This window comes from Hyperolius riggenbachi, chromosome 6 (genome assembly GCF_040937935.1).
Source record: "Hyperolius riggenbachi isolate aHypRig1 chromosome 6, aHypRig1.pri, whole genome shotgun sequence".
NCBI lineage: Eukaryota > Metazoa > Chordata > Amphibia > Anura > Hyperoliidae > Hyperolius > Hyperolius riggenbachi.
In genome coordinates, this window is record NC_090651.1 from 147554042 (window position 1) to 147574853 (window position 20812).

The 20812-nt window shown below is 45.7% G+C and overlaps 1 protein-coding gene across 6 annotated transcripts in view; it reads left to right on the top strand.

Moving 5' to 3' along the window:
• Window positions 1-20812, top strand: part of CRB1 (crumbs cell polarity complex component 1) — a 155240-nt gene that overhangs the window by 85713 nt on the left and 48715 nt on the right. For all 6 annotated transcript variants that reach the window (XM_068240058.1, XM_068240061.1, XM_068240057.1 and 3 more), the window contains one exon: window positions 17113-18048. In XM_068240058.1, coding sequence (XP_068096159.1) covers window positions 17113-18048 — 936 coding nt within the window. The remainder of the gene's footprint in view (window positions 1-17112; window positions 18049-20812) is intronic.

Genomic DNA, 20812 nt, shown 5'->3' on the forward strand with positions numbered 1-20812 from the left:
TTTTTCAGACCCCATGGTGGAGGGCCGAAGGTTCTTGCTAGAGCCCCCCCCCCGGAAAAAATGCAATTAAAGGATAATTAGATTGGCAGCACTTTTCACAAAATGCAATTTAAAATAATGGTGAAGTTACGCGCGCCAGAAAACATGAGGGGTCCATCCGAAAAATGGGTGTGGCCATGGACCAGAATGCAGGTGTGGCCACGGGTGGAGACAAATTTACATGAACTTAGCAATGTGGGACATTAGATTAGGACAGTGGTGGTGAACCTTTTGGAGGCCGAGTGTCCAAACTGCAACCCAAAAGTCACTTATCGCAAAGTGGCAACAGCAATTTAAACTACATACAAACGTTTTAACTCATACATGAACATTATGGAAAATCCAAGTTGAAAATAAACTGTGAAGATAAACAATTTCATCCATCCTACTCCTGAAAAATGTGTTTTTTTTTTTAAAAACCTCCCAGTTTTATTTTCCGTTTTAAAAAGCTAAAAAAGTAGGTTTAATGCTATTGTCTCATGATGACGATTCAGCTTTTCCATAGTCTCAGAGTTCGCAATCATGTGACCCCCAACAAGACAAATTCAGCAATCATGAGGCCCCCAACAAATCATCAGGCCCCCAACAAGACAAATTCAGCAATCATGATGCCCCCAACAAGACAAATTTAGCAATCATGAGGCCCCCAACAAGACACATTCAGCAATCTAGAGGCCCCCAACAAGACAAATTCAGCAATCGTGATGCCCCCAACAAATCATGAGGCCCCCAACAAGACAAATTCAGCAATCATGAGGCCCCCAACACGACAAATTCAGCAGTCATGAGGCACATAAATAGACAGCATTTCACATAAATAAGCAGAATGCCCCTTTAATATGGTAGACACCTCTCACCTGGCTTCTAAATTCTCCTCTACTGGCTGCTGTGCCTGGCAATTGTGTTTTGGGCCGGATTGGGGATGATGTGTGGGCTGAAATGCCAGGTGACAGGTGTCCCCCAGTTGAGGTAGTGACAGGTGTCCCCCCAGCTAGATAGTGACAGGAGCACCCCCCCAGGCTAGATAGTGACAGGAGCACCCTCCCAGGGTAGATAGTGACAGGAGCACCCCCCCAGGCTAGATAGTGACAGGAGCACCCCCCCAGGCTAGATAGTGACAGGAGCACCCCCCCAGCTAGATAGTGACAGGTGTCCCCCACTTAGATAGTGACAGGTGCCCCCCACTTAGATAGTGACAGGTGCCCCCCACTTAGATAGTGACAGGTGCCCCCCACTTAGATAGTGACAGGAGCACCCCACTTAGATAGTGACAGGAGCACCCCCCCAGCTAGATAGTGACAGGTTCCCCCCACTTAGATAGTGACAGGTGCCCCCCCCCAGCTAGATAGTGACAGGTGCCCCCCACTTAGATAGTGACAGGTACCCCCCCCAGCTAGATAGTGACAGGTGCCCCCCACTTAGATAGTGACAGGTGCCCCCCACTTAGATAGTGACAGGTGCCCCCCCCAGTTAGATAGTGACAGGTGCCCCCCCAGTTAGATAGTGACAGGTGCCCCCCCAAGTTAGATAGTGACAGGTGCCTCCCCCAGCTAGATAGTGACAGGTGCCCCCCAGCTAGATAGTGACAGGTGCCCCCCACTTAGATAGTGACAGGTGCCCCCCACTTAGATAGTGACAGGTGCCCCCCCAGCTAGATAGTGACAGGTGCCCCCCCAGTTAGATAGTGACAGGTGCCCCCCCAGTTAGATAGTGTCAGGAGCCCCCCCAGCTAGTGACAGGTGCCCCCACCAGTAACGAGCCCGTTACCTCGGTGTCCCCGCTGGCCTCTCCGGTGTCCCTGCTGGCCTCTCCGGTGTCCTCGCTGGCCTCTCCGGTGTCCCCGCTGACGATGCCGCTGCTGCCTCACAGATCAGACCTCACAGATCGCGGCGACTGAAGCAAGCAGAGCGCGCGCATGACACCCGCGCGGCAGAACGTCACATGCGGAAATGACTAATGATTCACTTCCGCATGTGACGTACTCCGTGCGGGTACCATGCGCCCTCTGTTTACCTCAGTCGCCGCGATCTGTGAGGTCTGATCTGTGAGGCAGCGGCAGCGGGGGGACATAGGAGAGGCCAGCGGGGACACAGGAGGCCACAATACGAGGGAGCAGGCATGGTGCCGATAGCGCAAGCCATGCCTGCATCCCAGGGACACGAGCGGGCCGCAGCAGGTGGCCTGGCGGGCCGGATGCGGCCCGCGGGCCGCCAGTTGGACAGCACTGCCATAGGGGATAATGCTGCTACCATCCGAATCGCTTGCCAGATTGATTTGGCCGACATTGCAGCATTTTTCCATGTGAGTGGTAGCGAATCCCACAGCTTCCGGGATTCAGCTGCGTACTCGCTTAACAGGGAAGTGCCGCCGCCCGTCTCACAGGATGCGCGGCGGCTTGTGGAATCGGGCCCAAAAGGGAGCCTGAAGTGACAGGGACATGAATGCTGACATATTTATTTAATTTTAAACAATACAAATTGCCTGGCTGTCACACTGATCTTCTACCTCTAATGCTTTTAACCAGAGACCCTGAACAAGCATGCTGATCAGATGTTTCTGACTTAGCTGCATGCCTCTTTTCAGGTGTGTGACTCATACACTACTGAAGCTAGAAAGATCAGCAGGACTGCTAGTTAACTGGTATTGTTTAAAAGGAAATAAATATGTCAGCCTCCTTATCTCTTATATACTGTATATAGCCTCAGGTTCCCTTCAATTTATTGATCAGAATGATTACAGATACTATAATGAATATGGAGGTCACAGGGGGCCACAGCAGCACATTTGCCACCTACAGAGCAGTGTGTGTACTTTTATGTCTTTTAAATGTATACTCATTTTATTTATTTTTTTAACAAGTATTATTGTTATTGCTGTGTATTTAAATTATTACATAGACCTTCCATAATGCTAGTCTGTAGTCAAGTCATGTCCTCTAAGGAGCTCACAAATTTACTCCCTACCATAGTCTTACTCTACTGTCCCCACAGTCTGAAGCCAATTTTTTGGGGGAAACCAACAATGGTAACAATCACTACTAAGTCAAATACTGAAGAAATTACCTTCTTCTAAATTGAACAGAATGCGTGACAGCGGCTGTACACACACTAATTTGGGGGCTTTGACTTTTTTGCTTGGTTTCAGTCACTAACTAAATGACAAGGGGGAAAAACACTTGATATTCATAAAGCATTTGATAGCATGGAATGGCCCTAACCTAATGAAAGTTTAGCAACTACTATTGAGAGTTCACTTATGCCCAATATATACAGAATGAAGCAGGCTTCCTGCCATCTAGTGGCCTGCAAATATAATGCTGAAAGTCTCTCTGATTTTAGCACTAGTTCACCCTTCCAGACTTTTCATTGGTAGTAAAATTGAATAGTGGCCTATGACAACTCATATAAGTTTTTGTATTTGATGAATTATTTTTTGGAAAGAAAGTGAGGATATGGCAGGACTTCATGGATGCATCATTAATGATCTACAGATTCCTGTACACACTGTTAATTATGAACAATTATCTTGAATGTGAACGCTTACCGTTGTCTTTTTCAATCATCTGCTTCCATTTCCTTTAATGATAATTGCTCAATTGGCCGTTCGTCATTTGTTTTGAACGACTTCCATCTGATGTGTACTGGGAGTTCCCTAGCTATTTAACAGCCTGCTATTTGTAGCTCCTTCCAGTGCACTTAAGGGCTTAATAACCTAGTCCAGCTTCCCCATTTTTTTCAAAGTATATGAAGGGAGATGTGTGTCAGAGCCGCAAGTAGATAGGGCCTACGCCACAAAGCTGCGCTGAAGAGACCTGTCCTGCTGCTGAAATCAGGTAAAGTATCACGCTCCACTACCTCAGCTCTGCAATATCGGGGGGAAGTGGGGGAGAGATGCAGCGCCAGGCAATTTGCATTGTTTAAGAGGACAAATAGGTCAATCTCTATATCACTTTCACTTCAGGTATGCTTTAAAGTATATTCAAGGTTTGCGGTCTCAGACTCTTCAATCTGTCTATGCACAACACAATGCAGGCCCCCCCTTCAAGGTATGACTCACCAGATCCTCTGGTCTGACCGACCAAATCACGCCTCCGGGGTGTAGGCTATCCCCCCCCCCCTTCGCCTTTCTCGCAAGCTGCTTTCTTCCTCCGTATTTCCTAGTTTTCCCAGTTCAGATCACCACCATGTACATCCACATGTGAATCAAAAAGAAGGAAGGGAAAGGGGAAACCGCTTCCAATTGTGCAGATCGTTTATTATAAAATTTTAAAAGTCTTCAATAAAAACTTTACAGCAAGTTTGGCAAGCATATCATAGGCCTACAAAAAGGTACAGGTGGGCCCAGTCCCCGAGTGGCCGCTCTATAACCATCTGCTGCCTTCATTGCCGCTGTCAGCCAAGTCATTAACCATCTTAGCGGTATGGACGAGCTAAGCTCGTCCATCACCGCCGATGGCTGCCGCTCAGGCCCTGCTGGGCCGATTTTGCTGAAATAAAGAGCAGCACACGCAGCCGGCACTTTGCCAGCCGCGTGTGCTGCCCGATCGCCGCCGCTCTGCGGCGATCCGCCGCGAGCAGCGGCGAAAGAGGGTCCCCCCAGCCGCCTGAGCCCTGCGCAGCCGGAACAAATAGTTCCGGCCAGCGCTAAGGGCTGGATCGGAGGCGGCGGACGTCAGGACGTCGGCTGACGTCCATGACGTCACTCCGCTCGTCGCCATGGCGACAGGAGAAGGCTGCTCATTGCGGCCTTCCGTGTTAATTTTGGCCGCCGGAGGCGATCAGAAGAACGCCTCCGGAGCGCCATCTAGTGGGCTTTCATGCAGCCAACTTTCAGTTGGCTGCATGAAATAGTTTTTTTTTTATTTACAAAAATCCCTCATGCAGCCGCCCTGGCGATCTTAATAGAACGCCAGGGTGGTTAAACCAGCAAGGTATGCACGCCGACACGCTGGACGCTGCTCGTTCGCTCCTATACTCCTCCACCAGTGATGTCACTCTGCTGGCTCTGTCCTAAGCATTTTGTTGCTTAGCAACTCGTCATCAGGGGCTATGCAGAGTGATGTGCAAACCTACATTTGAACCCTCGTCGCTCATTCAGAGCTGGCAGCCCCTGGTAGCCCTCCTGCTACAAATGTAGAGGATCAGCAAGGCAACCAGGCAAATGCAATGAAAAAATGAATTAAGATAGCAAAATGGCAAACCACATATTCCTCTCCCTGCAGGTTTTTTTTATCAGATTAAACCACATTAAAAGGTGAGAATAAAGCTAACCATACATGGGCCGGTAACAGCCTGATCTGGCAGCAATAAGACACTCCCCTCGAAAATCAATCATCTGGTAGTGATTGATTTAATCAAGAATTGATTGAACCACTAGTCTTTTAATACTTGATGTATCAGAATTTTTTTGTCTGTCAAAACACAACAACTCTGGAAAAAAAAACCTGAATGCTGAAAATTTACCACCACACTTTACCTTTTCAGTTGGTAAACTGTGCCGATTAGCAGGGCTGTGGAGTCAGTACAAAAATCATCCGACTCCTCATTTTATGAAACCCCCGACTCCAAGTACCTAAAATTGCTTTGACTCCAACTCCTTAGTCTAGACTACACAAAATTGCTCCGACGCCTCGACTCTGCCAATTAGTTTGGAAGGTAATTAATGCTACTGTTTATCTTGTGGTTATTGAATAAGGCCTCTTGCACACTGTAAGCGATTCCTATTCAGATTCCGCTTTTTAATCAGTTTTTACATCCGATTCAGATTCTGATTTGCAGTTTGCTCCCTGCACACTGCAAATCGGAATCTGAATCGGATGTAAAAACTGATTAAAAAGCGGAATCTGAATCGGAATCGTGTGCAGTGTGCAAGAGGCCTAACTGCCAGACTCAATATGAGTGAAACATTTTACTGTGTATGGCCACATTTAGGACTTCTGTACACAGACATTTGCATTTCAATGTATTCATTTACATTTGCATACACATAACATTACATTTGTATACTGTTTGGTCCAAAGCACTGAAACTGCTCTGCTAATGTTTGTATGTGCATGTAATGTAACTTGAAGTGTGTATCTCCAGGTAAAAGTGAGGAAAGTAAGAAAGAGGTGTATCTATATGTTAGTCTTACTAGTTACCAAAAATCATTAGATACAGTGGGATGCGAACGTTTTGGAACCTTGTTAATCGTCATGAATTTCCTGTATAAATCGTTGGTTGTTACGATAAAAAATGTCAGTTAAATATATCATATAGGAGACACACACAGTGATATTTGAGAAGTGAAATTATGTTTATTGGATTTACAGGAAGTGCACAATAATTGTTTAAAAAAAAATTAGGCAGGTGCATACATTTGTCATTTTGTTGATTCTAAAACCTTTAGAACTAATTATTGGAACTCAAATTGGCTTGGTAAGCTCAGTGACCCCTGACCTACATACGCAGGTGAATCCAATTATTAGAAAGAGTATTTAAGGGGGTCAGTTGTAAGTTTCCCCCTCTTTTAATTAACTCTGAAAAGTAGCAACATGGAACATGGGGGTCTCAAAACAACTCTCAAATGACCTGAAGTCAAAGATTGTTCTCCATCATGGTTTAGAGGGAAGGATACAGAAAGCTGTCTCAGAGATTTCAGCTGTCTGTTTCCACAGCTAGGAACATATTGAGGAAATGGAAGACCACAGGCTCAGTTCAAGTTAAGGCTCGAAGTGGCAGACCAAGAAAAATCTCGGATAAACAGAAGCGATGAATGGTGAGAATAGTCAGAGTCAACCCACAGACCAGCATCAAAGACCTACAACATCATCTTGCTGCAGATGGAGTCACTGTGCATCGTTCAACCATTCGGCGCACTTTACACAAGGAGATGCTGTATGCGAGAGTGATGCAGAGGAAGCCTTTTCTTTGCCCACAGCACAAACAGAGCCACTTGAGGTATGCTAAAGCACATTTGGACAAACCAGCTTCATTTTGGAATAAGGTACTGTGGAGTGATGAAACTAAAATTGAGTTATTTGGGCATAACAAGGGGCGTTATGCATGGAGGAAAAAGAACACAGCTTTCCAAGAAAAACACCTGCTACCTAGGGTAAAATATGGTGGTGGTTCCATCATGCTGTGGGGCTGTGTGGCCAGTGCAGGGACTGGGAATCTTGTCAAAGTTGAGGGACACATGGATTCCACTCAGTATGAGCAGATTCTGGAGACCAATGTCCAGGAATCAGTGACAAAGCTGAAGCTGCGCCAGGGCTGGATCTTTTAACAAGACAACGACCCTAAACACTGCTCAAAATCCACTAAGGCATTCATGCAAAGGAACGAGTACAATGTTCTGGAATGGCCATCTTAGTCTCCAGGACCTGAATTGAAAATCTGTGGTGTGAGTTAAAGAGAGCTGTCCATGCTTGGACGCCATCAAACCTGATTGAACTAGAGATGTTTTGTAAAGAGGAATGGTCCAAAATACCTTCAACCAGAATCCAGAATCTCTTTGGAACCTACAGGAAGCGTTAAGAGGCTGTAATTTCTGCAAAAGGAGGATCTACTGAATATTGATTTCATTTCTTTTTTGTGGTGCCCAAATTTATGCACCTGCCTAATTTTGTTTACAGAGACACTGAAGCGAAAAAAAAATGATGATATTATGATTTGTATGTGTAGCACAGCTAAAAAATAAAACATTAAGATCAGATACATCAGTCTAATTGTTTCCAGTACAGGAAGAGTTGAGAAACTCCAGTTGTTATCTCTATCAAAACAAGCCATTAAGCTCTCTGACTAAGTTAGTGGTGGAGAGGGCTGTTATCTGACTTTTATTATCTCAACTGTTCCTGGACTATTTACTTTTCCTCTGCTAGAGGAGAGGTCATTACTTCACAGACTGCTCTGAAAGACTCATTTTGAATGCTGAGTGTTGTGTAATCTGCACATATTATAGAATGATGCAATGTTAGAAAAAACACTATATACCTGAAAATAAAAGTATGAGAATATTTTCTTTGCTGCTAATCTTCTAGTAATTATTCATAGTACACAACCAATTCACTATATCATTTTTTTTCCCGCTTCAGTGTCTCTTTAAACAATTATTGTGCACTTTCTGTAAATCCAATAAACATAATTTCACTTCTCAAATATCACTGTGTGTGTCTCCTATATGATATATTTAACTGACACTTTTTATTGTAACAACCAACGATTTATACAGGAAAATCATGACGATTAACGAGTGTTGCACAAACTTTTGCATCCCACTGTAGCAACAGGTTACCAAATAACATTTAGACAAGTAGGTTCCCAAGCAACAATTAAGATGGCCACTAACAATACTATTCGGCAAACAATCGTTTATAAACGATTATTCCTATGAATAATCGGAAATGATCATTTTGGATCACTAACAGATGAAAATCTAATCAACCCGATCAGATTAATGAAATTAATCCGATATTTGGATTGATCTCGTCAATCTGATTGGATTGGTTAGGAGATTTTTGTCCATTTGTGGTCCCAAATGATCATTTTCGATTGTTCATACGAATAATCATTCATAAAAAATCGTTTGGCAAATTGTATTGTTAGTGGACACCTTTAGCCAACTGTAAATTCACTGTCACTTCATGAACCATCACTGAAGGGAAGTTGGTAATGCTGCTCTGATGAGCATATACAAAACACTTCAAACAAGGTTATCAGAACTGGCTACATTTAGAAAAATAAACTGAAGAGCAAAGCAAGTCAAAAACAACTAAAATTCTGCTGTACATTACCCCACAGGACATCATTCAACACTCAAGCTCTGTATTTAAGCTCTATCCACAGTACTCAACAAATGCAAATCAACAGATGCAAAATATTAGCTATTATTTATAGCAGCCCTACACTAGTGTTGGGCGAACATCTAGATGTTCGGGTTCGGGCCGAACAGGCCGAACATGGCCGCGATGTTCGGGTGTTCGACCCGAACTCCGAACATAATGGAAGTCAATGGGGACCCGAACTTTTGTGGTTTGTAAAGCCTCCTTACATGCTACATACCCCAAATTTACAGGAGCTTATAGGGCAGCACACGCTGCTGGCAAAGTGCCGGCTGCGTGTGCTGCTCTTTATTTCAGCAAAATCGGCCCAGCAGGGCCTGAGCGGCAGCCATCGGCGGTGATGGACGAGCTTAGCTCGTCCATACCGCTAAGATGGTTAATGACTTGGCTGACAGCGGCAATGAAGGCAGCAGATGGTTATAGAGCGGCCAGCAAAAAGAGCTTATAGTTTTTGAGAAAATCGATTTTAAAGTTTCAAAGGGAAAACTGTCTTTTAAATGCGGGAAATGTCTGTTTTCTTTGCACAGGTAACATGCTTTTTGTCGGCATGCAGTCATAAATGTAATACATATAAGAGGTTCCAGGAAAAGGGACCGGTAATGCTAACCCAGCAGCAGCACACGTGATGGAACAGGAGGAGGGTGGCGCAGGAGGAGAAGGCCACGCTTTGAGACACAACAACCCAGGCCTTGCATGAGGACAAGAAGCGTGCGGATAGCATGCTTTGTACCACCATGCAGTCATAAATGTAATAAAGATAAGTGGTTCAATAAACAGGGACCACGCGGCAACGCTAACCCAGCAGCGGCACACGTGATGGAACAGGAGGAGGCGCAGGAGGAGAAGGCCACGCTTTGTGAGACACAACAACCTAGGCCTTGCATGAGGACAAAAAGCGTGCGGATAGCATGCTTTGTACCGCCATGTAGTCATAAATGTAATAAAGATAAGAGGTTCCATAAACAGGGACCGGCAACGCTAACCCAGCAGCAGCAGCAGCAGCACACGTGATGGAACAGGAGGAGGCGCAGGAGGAGAAGGCCACGCTTTGTGAGACACAACAACCCAGGCCTTGCATGAGGACAAAAAGCGTGCGGATAGCATGCTTTGTACCGCCATGTAGTCATAAATGTAATAAAGATAAGAGGTTCCATAAACAGGGACCGGCAACGCTAACCCAGCAGCAGCAGCAGCAGCACACGTGATGGAACAGGAGGAGGCGCAGGAGGAGAAGGCCACGCTTTGTGAGACACAACAACCCAGGCCTTGCATGAGGACAAAAAGCGTGCGGATAGCATGCTTTGTACCGCCATGTAGTCATAAATGTAATAAAGATAAGAGGTTCCATAAACAGGGACCGGCAACGCTAACCCAGCAGCAGCAGCAGCAGCACACGTGATGGAACAGGAGGAGGCGCAGGAGGAGAAGGCCACGCTTTGTGAGACACAACAACCCAGGCCTTGCATGAGGACAAAAAGCGTGCGGATAGCATGCTTTGTACCGCCATGTAGTCATAAATGTAATAAAGATAAGAGGTTCCATAAACAGGGACCGGCAACGCTAACCCAGCAGCAGCAGCAGCAGCACACGTGATGGAACAGGAGGAGGCGCAGGAGGAGAAGGCCACGCTTTGTGAGACACAACAACCCAGGCCTTGCATGAGGACAAAAAGCGTGCGGATATAGCAGCAATGCTTTTTGCCGCCATGCAGTCATAAATGTAATACAGATGAGAGGTTCAATAAACAGGGACCGGAAACGCTAAACCATCCCAGATGTTCATCGGTCATGTTACTTGGTTGGGGTCCTGGAGTGTTGCGTAGTCGTTTCCAATCCAGGATTGATTCATTTTAATTTGAGTCAGACGGTCTGCATTTTCTGTGGAGAGGCGGATACGCCGATCTGTGACGATGCCTCCGGCAGCACTGAAGCAGCGTTCCGACATAACGCTGGCTGCCGGGCAAGCCAGCACCTCTATTGCGTACATTGCCAGTTCGTGCCAGGTGTCTAGCTTCATGCCCGGTTTCAGGTCCAGCGGTGCCAGCCACAAATCCGTCTGTTCCTTTATTCCCCTCCAAATTTCCTCCCCTGTGTGCTGCTTATCCCCAAGGCAGATCAGCTTCAGCAACGCTTGCTGACGCATGCCAACAGCTGTGCTGCACTGCTTCCACGATCCTACTGCTGCTGGTGCTGGGTTAGCATTTCCGGATGAGGTACAGCTTTGAGATGCGTTGGAGGAGAAGGAGTCAGAGAGGTAGGTGCTGCTGTTGTTATCCAGTGGGAGGGACGGCGGTGCAGCTGTTTGCGGTGTGGGCAACACCCGCGCCGTAGCAGGTGAGGAATCGCTGCCAGGCTCCACAAGGTTCACCCAGTGCGCGGTAAGGGAGATGTATCGACCCTGGCCGAACGCACTCGTCCAGGTGTCAGTGGTGAGGTGAACCTTGCAGGCAACGGCATTGTTCAAGCTTCGGGTTATTTAGCTGACCACGTGCTCATGCAACTCAGGCACTGCAGAGCGCGCAAAGTGGTAGCGGCTGGGAACCACGTAACGTGGGATGGCCACTGACATCATGCCCTTGAAGCTGTTTGTCTCCACCACTCGATATGGCAGCATTTCGCAGGCCAGAAGCTTGGCTATGCTGGCTGTTACTGCCACGGCCCGGGGGTCATTTGCTGGCAATTTCCTCTTGTGCTCAAACATCTCCGACACAGACAACTGAACCGTAGCGCTGCACACGGAAGGGCTGTTGGTTGTTGTGTTTGATGAACACTGGGAGACCTCAAGAGCACTACTCCGGAAAGTGACAGTGTCAGCGTCGTCTGATGTTTGTGAATGTTGTGAACCACGCAATAGCTGGGCTACTGCTGCTGCTGAGGCGGGTCTGGTGGTGAGTCTGGTGAACCCAAGGGAGGCAGTGTTGCTGGTACCCTGTCCTGCCGCGTTTGCCCACAGAGTGGGATGTTTGGATAGCATGTGGCGGCTCATGCTGGTGGTGGAGAGGTTGTTAATACTTTTCCCCCTGCTCAGGCGGGTCTTGCACACCTTGCAAATCGCCATGGTAACATCCTCAGTGCAGTCTTCAAAGAAAGCCCAGACTTTAACTGGCTGAGGACTCGGACCTCGTGCGTGATGTGCTGGTGCTGCTTAACCCACTGCTGGACGCTTGAGAGGTCATCCAAGTAATTATCTGGTCCTGTTCTTTTGGATCTGTGAGGGTTGTTGTCCTGGATTGAGTGGGTTTTCTTGGGTGCTCCCCTGTGGCCTGTACGTGAACCGTCAGGGGAAACACCTCTTCCCTTGCCCCTCCCTCTTTCACCGGATTTCTTCCTCATTTCACTTATCCTTAAAGTACACGCTGACTGGCAGCAGTACAGTGGCAGTACAGAAATGCTATACAGTGGTGGGTGAGCGGTGTACCACTATTGTCAGCAGCGACACAGAGCACAATGCTATACAGTGGCGGGTGAGCGGTGTACTACTGTTCCCAGCAGACACAGAGTGGAAGTAAACACAATGCTATATAGTGTGGCTGAGCCGTGTACACAGAGTGGCATTAAACACAATGCTATATAGTCTGCTATATAGTCACCCCGAACAGGGTGATGTTCTGCAGAACCCGAACAGTGGCAAACACTGTTCGCCCAACACTACTGGGAGGGAACGCAGATTTTAGTACCTAAACACACGATACAACATGTTTTCCGGGGTCGGACTCTGAGGCACATACAGATGGTCCCGATCATCATCCTCATCATACAACTCTTCTCCTGAGTCTGACCCACCCACCACCTCTGCCACCCCAACATCCCCAGACACAGACCCCTCATCGTCCTCAACATTAACTTGGGATGCTGGCCTGAGCCAGACCTCCTCCTCCACATCAGGCCCCATCATCTCCTCAATGGCAGCCCTCATTAATCGCTCTGGCGACGGACCGATGGACACAACGTTCTCCTCCGGGGAGGGCTGCTGCTGACCACTGGCTGCTGGGGTGGATGTTATAGCTTGCGTGGGGCGTTGGCTGTTGCTGTTGTTGGGAGTGCTGCTCACAGCGGAGGTCTCTGGGGAACTCGTGTTGAGCTCATATAGTGGTTGACGGTGAGTGGAGTATTACTGATCCCAGCAATATACACACTGACTGGCAGAGTACGCAATGCTATATAGTGTGGCTGAGCGGTGTACACAGAGTGGCAGTAAACACAATACTATATAGTCTGGCTGAGCGAGCGGTGTACTACTGTTCCCAGCAGAATCAGAGTGGCAGTAAACAATGGTATATAGTCTGGCTGAGCCGTGTACACAGAGTGTCAGTAAACAATGCAATATAGTCTGGCTGAGCGGTGTACACAGAGTGTCAGTAAACAATGGTATATAGTCTGGCTGAGCGGTGTACACAGAGTGGCAGTAAACACAATGCTATATAGTCTGGCTGAGCGAGCGGTGTACTACTGTTCCCAGCAGAATCAGAGTGGCAGTAAACAATGGTATATAGTCTGGCTGAGCGGTGTACACAGAGTGTCAGTAAACAATGGTATATAGTCTGGCTGAGCGGTGTACACAGAGTGTCAGTAAACAATGGTATATAGTCTGGCTGAGCGGTGTACACAGAGTGACAGTAAACAATGGTATATAGTCTGTCTGAGCGGTGTACACAGAGTGGCAGTAAACACAATGCTATATAGTCTGGCTGAGCGAGCGGTGTACTACTGTTCCCAGCAGAATCAGAGTGGCAGTAAACAATGGTATATAGTCTGGCTGAGCGGTGTACACAGAGTGTCAGTAAACAATGGTATATAGTCTGGCTGAGCGGTGTACACAGAGTGTCAGTAAACAATGGTATATAGTCTGGCTGAGCGGTGTACACAGAGTGGCAGTAAACACAATGCTATATAGTCTGGCTGAGCGAGCGGTGTACTACTGTTCCCAGCAGAATCAGAGTGGCAGTAAACAATGGTATATAGTCTGGCTGAGCGGTGTACACAGAGTGTCAGTAAACAATGGTATATAGTCTGGCTGAGCGGTGTACACAGAGTGTCAGTAAACAATGGTATATAGTCTGGCTGAGCGGTGTACACAGAGTGTCAGTAAACAATGGTATATAGTCTGGCTGAGCGGTGTACACAGAGTGGCAGTAAACACAATGCTATATAGTCTGGCTGAGCGAGCGGTGTACTACTGTTCCCAGCAGAATCAGAGTGGCAGTAAACAATGGTATATAGTCTGGCTGAGCGGTGTACACAGAGTGTCAGTAAACAATGGTATATAGTCTGGCTGAGCGGTGTACACAGAGTGTCAGTAAACAATGGTATATAGCGGTGTACTACTGTTCCCAGCAGACACAGAACAGTAAACAGAATGCTATATAGTGTGGCTGAGCGAGCGGTGTACCACTATTCCCAGCAGACACAGAACAGTGAACAGAATGCTATATAATGTGGCTGAGCGAGGTACACAGAGTGGCAGTAAACAGAATGCTATATAGTGTGGCTGAGCGAGCGGTGTACTACTATTCCCAGCAGACACAGAACAGTAAACAGAATGCTATATAGTGTGGCTGAGCGAGCGGTGTACCACTATTCCCAGCAGACACAGAACAGTAAACAGAATGCTATATAGTGTGGCTGAGCGAGCGGTGTACCACTATTCCCAGCAGACACAGAACAGTAAACAGAATGCTATATAGTGTGGCTGAGCGAGCGGTGTACCACTATTCCCAGCAGACACAGAACAGTGAACAGAATGCTATATAATGTGGCTGAGCGAGGTACACAGAGTGGCAGTAAACAGAATGCTATATAGTGTGGCTGAGCGAGTGGTGTACTACTATTCCCAGCAGACACAGAACAGTAAACAGAATGCTATATAGTGTGGCTGAGCGAGCGGTGTACCACTATTCCCAGCAGACACAGAACAGTGAACAGAATGCTATATAGTGTGGCTGAGCGAGCGGTGTACTACTATTCCCAGCAGGCAGCGACACAATGAAAGCGGGGACCCTGGCTAGCGTGGCTGGAGCGCGAACTACCCTGCCTGCCTACCCAAAGCTAAACCCACAGACAAATGGCGGAGATATGACGTGGTTCGGGTATTTATTTACCCGAACCACGTGACAGTTCGGCCAATCAGAGCGCGTTCGGGTCCGAACCACGTGACCCGTTCGGCCAATCACAGCGCTAGCCGAACGTTCGGGGAACGTTCGGCCATGCGCTCTTAGTTCGGCCATGTGGCCGAACGGTTTGGCCGAGCACCGTCAGGTGTTCGGCCGAACTCGAACATCACCCGAACAGGGTGATGTTCTGCAGAACCCGAACAGTGGCGAACACTGTTCGCCCAACACTACCCTACACATGCCCTTCAAAAACATCTACTATATATCTATGCTCCCCATAACATCTCATGTATCTATGCTCCCGACTATTTGTTTTGTACTATGTACAGCACTACAGAAGATGCTGGCGCTATATACCGTAAATAATAATAATAATCTAATGGAAATGTAGATTATAGCCCCTTCCTATACTTCACTCCCTCTGATACAAGGGTGCATCCTTCAGATCGGGTGTTTTTGTGGTTACATTTGTTATGGTTGTGAAGATTAGAATGTCCACACTTATTTTAAGACCTTTGCGAGATGGGCCCTCAGCCTGTGAAGGTCACAAGGTGTAGGCAAGGGAAAAGGTGTGAACATGGGGGGGGGGGGTCAAAGTTTTGCTGGGGGCATTATGATTATGCCTCTGGTTGCAATCTTATTCATTCATCATAAATAGAATAGCATTATGTTTGCATTAATTTGTCTGCAACCATGGATGGAATCATCAGATAGAACAGTCTATGCAATTCTGATGTTCCTGCGGATTGCATCACTGTGTATTGCTGAAAAGGTGATTAGCATCGTGCAAGTGGTGAACGGGTCTATTACAATTCTGGAAAGCTTGTCATTAAATGGCTTTTTCCATCACAGTTGAAAGGCAGCACAATTATGGGAGGTTGGGAAACGGAAAAAATGCACTGTCCAGAAAGCTGTTCCCATCTTCAGCCAAATACATACTGTATGTACTGATTGTGTCAGTTTTATTACTGCAGCAGTGGAAGCAGTGGTGACAGTGGCAAACAGCCTGTTGTAGATGGAAAGACAGTCGTATTCCAGCTAGTTGTAGCTCAAAACCAGGAATATCCCAACTAAGTACCGAGTCCTCAGAAACCCTTCCCACAGCAGAATGCCTGCAAGTGGCAGGATCAAACACACTTATCTAAGACCATCACAAAGATCCCTCAGCAGTCTAACTACTTGGCTGCTCTGGTTATAGATCCATCCACATTATATGAACTCGTCACATTTTACGTTTTTTAGGCAGCAAACCAAATAATCCAGTCAACAATTTCAGCCCTGTATCTGGGCTGGCCTATTATGTAGCTCATTGAATAAACACTGGTAATAAGAATTAGACTAAGCTGCTCTTATGAGATTGAAAAGGCAGACTTGTGCAGAGGAGTAATCCAGTGACGGAATCCAGGTGACAGGATGCACATACATCCATCCAGAAATCAGCTCAGGGCTCAGCTCCAACAATGCTTGCTCTAGTGGTATGGGTATACGTTTCCACGCTTCTGATCTACTGGGGTAAGATATATAAATGGGGATGATGTGCTTGCGTTGGAGAATATTGGAGAACATCAGTCATATAGCAAACTTAGAATAGATTTTGCAGGAATGTTCTGCTGTTAAGTAGTTTTCTACCATCACTGGAGGGATTTCAGAATATTGTGACAATAGCTGAAATGTAAATTGAAGTTTGAGCTATTGCAATCGCATACATGCACTTACAGCAAAAATTTAGCATTTATAATTCCAGAACAAACCTAACAATGCTCTCAACGTGGTTGCAATCCTAAAACGCACTAAGCTTTCAGCAACTCTACTGTGTCCTGATATGACCCAGGTCTGGACTACAAACCACTGTCACCTAATAGCAGATGCTTTTTTAAAGAAAAAGTCCAGGTTCGTTTGAATCACTTATGTCTTCTAGTTTTCACCACTGCTATCCAGCCTTAGTCCATCAAATCCATTGTATCAGTTTCTATATATAAACTGTAATAATCCACATTTTACTATCCTACTTGAACAATGTATTTTATCTGTGTACACAAGTCTGTACTGTTTGACTATTCTGTAAGTTATACAGTGTGCAAAAAAAATGGCCAGAGCTGCAGAGATTCTCCTTTGAGTAATACTCTCTCGTTGTATTCTGTAGGTGTACACTGTGAGCAGGACATTAATGAGTGTGAGTCCAGCCCTTGTCTGCATGGAGGTACATGTGAGAATCTTCTCGGCAGCTACACTTGTCACTGCCCCACATCAAAGGATGCATCAGGGCATTATTATGGAGGACCAGACTGTGCAGAGATACTCAAAGGCTGTGATGAACAGACATGCTACAATGGTGGTACATGTGTACCATATATAATAGACAGCGAGCACAAGCATAGCTGCCTTTGCCCTGCAGGATTCATAGGCCTAGATTGTCAATCACAGACCACTTTTTCCTTTAATATGAGAACAGTTCTTCCTATTAGGAATGTTACTCTAGAGCCCAAAAGGAGTTTACCTTCCAGTATATCTCTGAGCTTCTGTACTGTTCAGACAAATGCTGTTATATTTAGCCTGGGGCACGAGCCTGCTTCCCTGACTCTGTATATACAAAATTCCTATTTATTCTTGGCTTTTTTCACTGGTGCTCAGCTGAGGACTCTTCTGCATTTGTCTCACAATGTCAGTGATAATACTTGGCATACCGCTGAAGTGATCATGACAGATAATATCCTGCTGAGGCTCCTTGATTCTTCTTGTGATACCACATGTGTAACCCAGGACAGCTATGATGGTCCAACCATTGTGGTCCAGGAAGTGTTGGTGGGAGGTGTGTTATCAGCAGGGCTGGGAAAGGCAGACAATGAAACACAAATAGCAGAAGCACTGACCTGGTATATGGGCTGCTTGCGAGACTTCAGAGTGGCTTCTGCTGTTATCACAGAAGACATTGGAAAACTGGTTGACATTGAAGTTGGCTGCAAGAGATTTGACCATTGTGAAACCTCCCCATGTGAAAACGGAGGGAAATGCATTAATCTATGGAATGGCTACTTCTGTGATTGTCATAGGCCTTATACAGGAGTTAACTGCTCTACAGGTAAGAATACTAGCTATTAAAAGATTGTATACATATGTGCTACCTTTACATATCTGTGTTAGTTAAAATGTGAAATAAATAGGAAGCATTTGAGAATTACATATTTACTCCAGAGGTTTATGTATCAATGATGAACCTGTGGATTGTGTTTGGTGCCCTTTTTTTGAGTCTGCCATTTTTTTTTTCCCTCAGACGTTTCATTGCTTGTTCCTGCATTGTTTGCCTAACTCCATTCTCCCCCTGAAGGTAACTCCCTTTCCGCTACCCATTCCTATATTTGGCCGTAACAAAAAAACAAAAAAAAAAAATTATTTCCATTGTCATGAACTACCCCCCACCCTGAGTGCCTCTCCCTCCAACCTTATAAAAAAAAACCTCTTTGCTCCAGTGTAAAAGCCCTTCTCTGATGTGTAACCTTACCCCCCACCTCCCAGGCCTTCTCCATCTATATTAACCCTGCCAATCCTAATATATTCCTATATGACTATAATCTTTCATGCATTCTCCTAACCCTAATCAATACTCACCTTTCATCATCTCCATAAGTGACAGTTCCAGGTCTAGTGCCATAATCTACCAAATGTATTGCCATAATCTTCTTAGGCGCTCAAGCACACAGATGAAATTATTGTGCTTTCATTACTGCTTGATGCTTGTAATTTTTTTTAGAATGAGTGTCCTTTAAATTATTCCAATGCCATGCCAAAAAATATATTAATTTAGGTATCAATAAACTCAGTCTCCAATCTCCCTATAATTTATAACACAGTGAAATGGTCAATCCACGCAGCTGCCGCAATGACATGACCAAGGGAGCTTGGCTCACAACAAAGGCTTTAAACGAGGCATGGCCCCTAAAGCTCTCTACAGTTGTTAATTCCATGTGCCCCGAAGGCAGTCACTGCGGTGATGCCACCAGGGCCGGATTTGTACTTTTTACCGCCCAAGGCCAATGTCACCAGCCGCCCCCCTTTGGTATAGGTAGCGGGATGACCCCTCCCCCCTTTCCTCCAGTAAAGGGAGCCAGGTGACTCCCTTAATCCCTCTTTTTACCACCACCCCCCCACCTTCCAGTATAGGTAGTCAGCTTGCCTTCACACAGCAGCAGCCACCAGTGCAGAAGTTTCCTCTTCCTTTCCATCTCCAATGCTGCCCAAGTCCATAGCCGCTGGCCACAATGCAAACGTGCAGAGAGAGCAAGGTTTCCACTGCACAGGCCGCTGGCAGCAGAGTACTGCGGTCAGGCGCTCGCCTGATCTCCCTGCATTGCAGCAATTGCAAACTTGCACCATTTTAGCCTGCTGGTTTGGTGCCCTTGTTCCTCTGGGGCCCTAGGCCATGGCCTAGGCGGCCTTGCCCTAAATCCGGCCCTGGATGCCACGCTGTGCTAACTGCACACTGTATATAGGTTATTTCCCATGGAAATATTTTAATTAACAAAATGTCACTGGGACCTTAACGGCAATCAGCAAACATTTTTGTTCATTTAATTTTGGTAGTTTGGCCCTCTAGCACTCTACAACAGTGATATAACCCTTGACACTGCTCTCTACACCATATTGGCCTCAATTCACTAAGCTTAACTCCTGTCTTTAATAACTTTTCAGAGCTGTTTTACAGTTATCACAATTATATCACCATGGTGATAACTGTAAAACAGCTCAGAAGAGTTATTAAAGACAGGAGTTAAGCTTAGTGAATTGAGGCCATTGTGTAGAAGCCATTCTACAGGTTCCTATTTTTGAGCCTTTTCCCCACAAGTATGCTGTGTGAGAGTACCTCTAAATATTCTGTTTAATACTATTCAAGAGCTTTCATCCTTCTGCCATAGTTTACAAGAAATTGAAACAGACTGGAAAGTATTGACAGGACTGAGGTGCATTTGAGGCACTTTAAACGATATGCTACATAGCAAATGATGTGCAGCATGAGGTTGAAACAGTTTCAAAATATTCACTAGAAGTGCCCTGAAACTACAAAGACAGTGGTAAGATTTTGTAAGATTTTTGAAGAATCATAAGGGTCATACTCCGCTGGAAAGCCTACAGCCAGATGTCAACATTCTGAAAAAAATAATAATTTAAAATGCTAATTTAATTTGAAATAAAGCATTAAACAAAATGAATAAAACTTTGCAATTAAGAGACAAAAAAAGCTGGCACTCAAAGGTGACTGGTAGGGCTCAATAGCTGGCAGCTGGAACACACTGTCCTCACACCCAAAGACCAAGTATTATAGCAGCTGTAGAGAACAGAGCTGGGCACCAGTATGAATTGCTCCAAAACTTTAATCCATTCAACTAAGTACAGTTACAGCAAAAATAAATTTAAAGACAGTATAACTGCCGTTTCACTAACGTAATCAATAGAGTAATACGTTCCAATTTTTGGAAATGTGAAATAGGGATATCTTGCACCTCCAATTAAGAGGTTGAGTTTCTCAGATTAGCCATTTTGAAATCCATTCAGCTAAAGTGGTCTCAAAATTCAAAGTCACTAAAATCAACGGAGAAAAAAATCTGGAAGTTCCGGTTTCTGGAGAACAACACCAGCAGCCTAATGCACCACATTTATAAGCAAGGCCACCACATGCATGAGGAACAGAGGGAAATGTGTAGGGATGGTTATTGTATGAGTCTCCCCAATGGTGTACTTAAAACTGTAAATACCTGAATTTAAAGCTTTGTGGAGTCCCTTAAAGGGCCACTATCGCAAAAAATAAAATAAAATAAAAATTTAAATGTAAAATACATGTAAACACATAC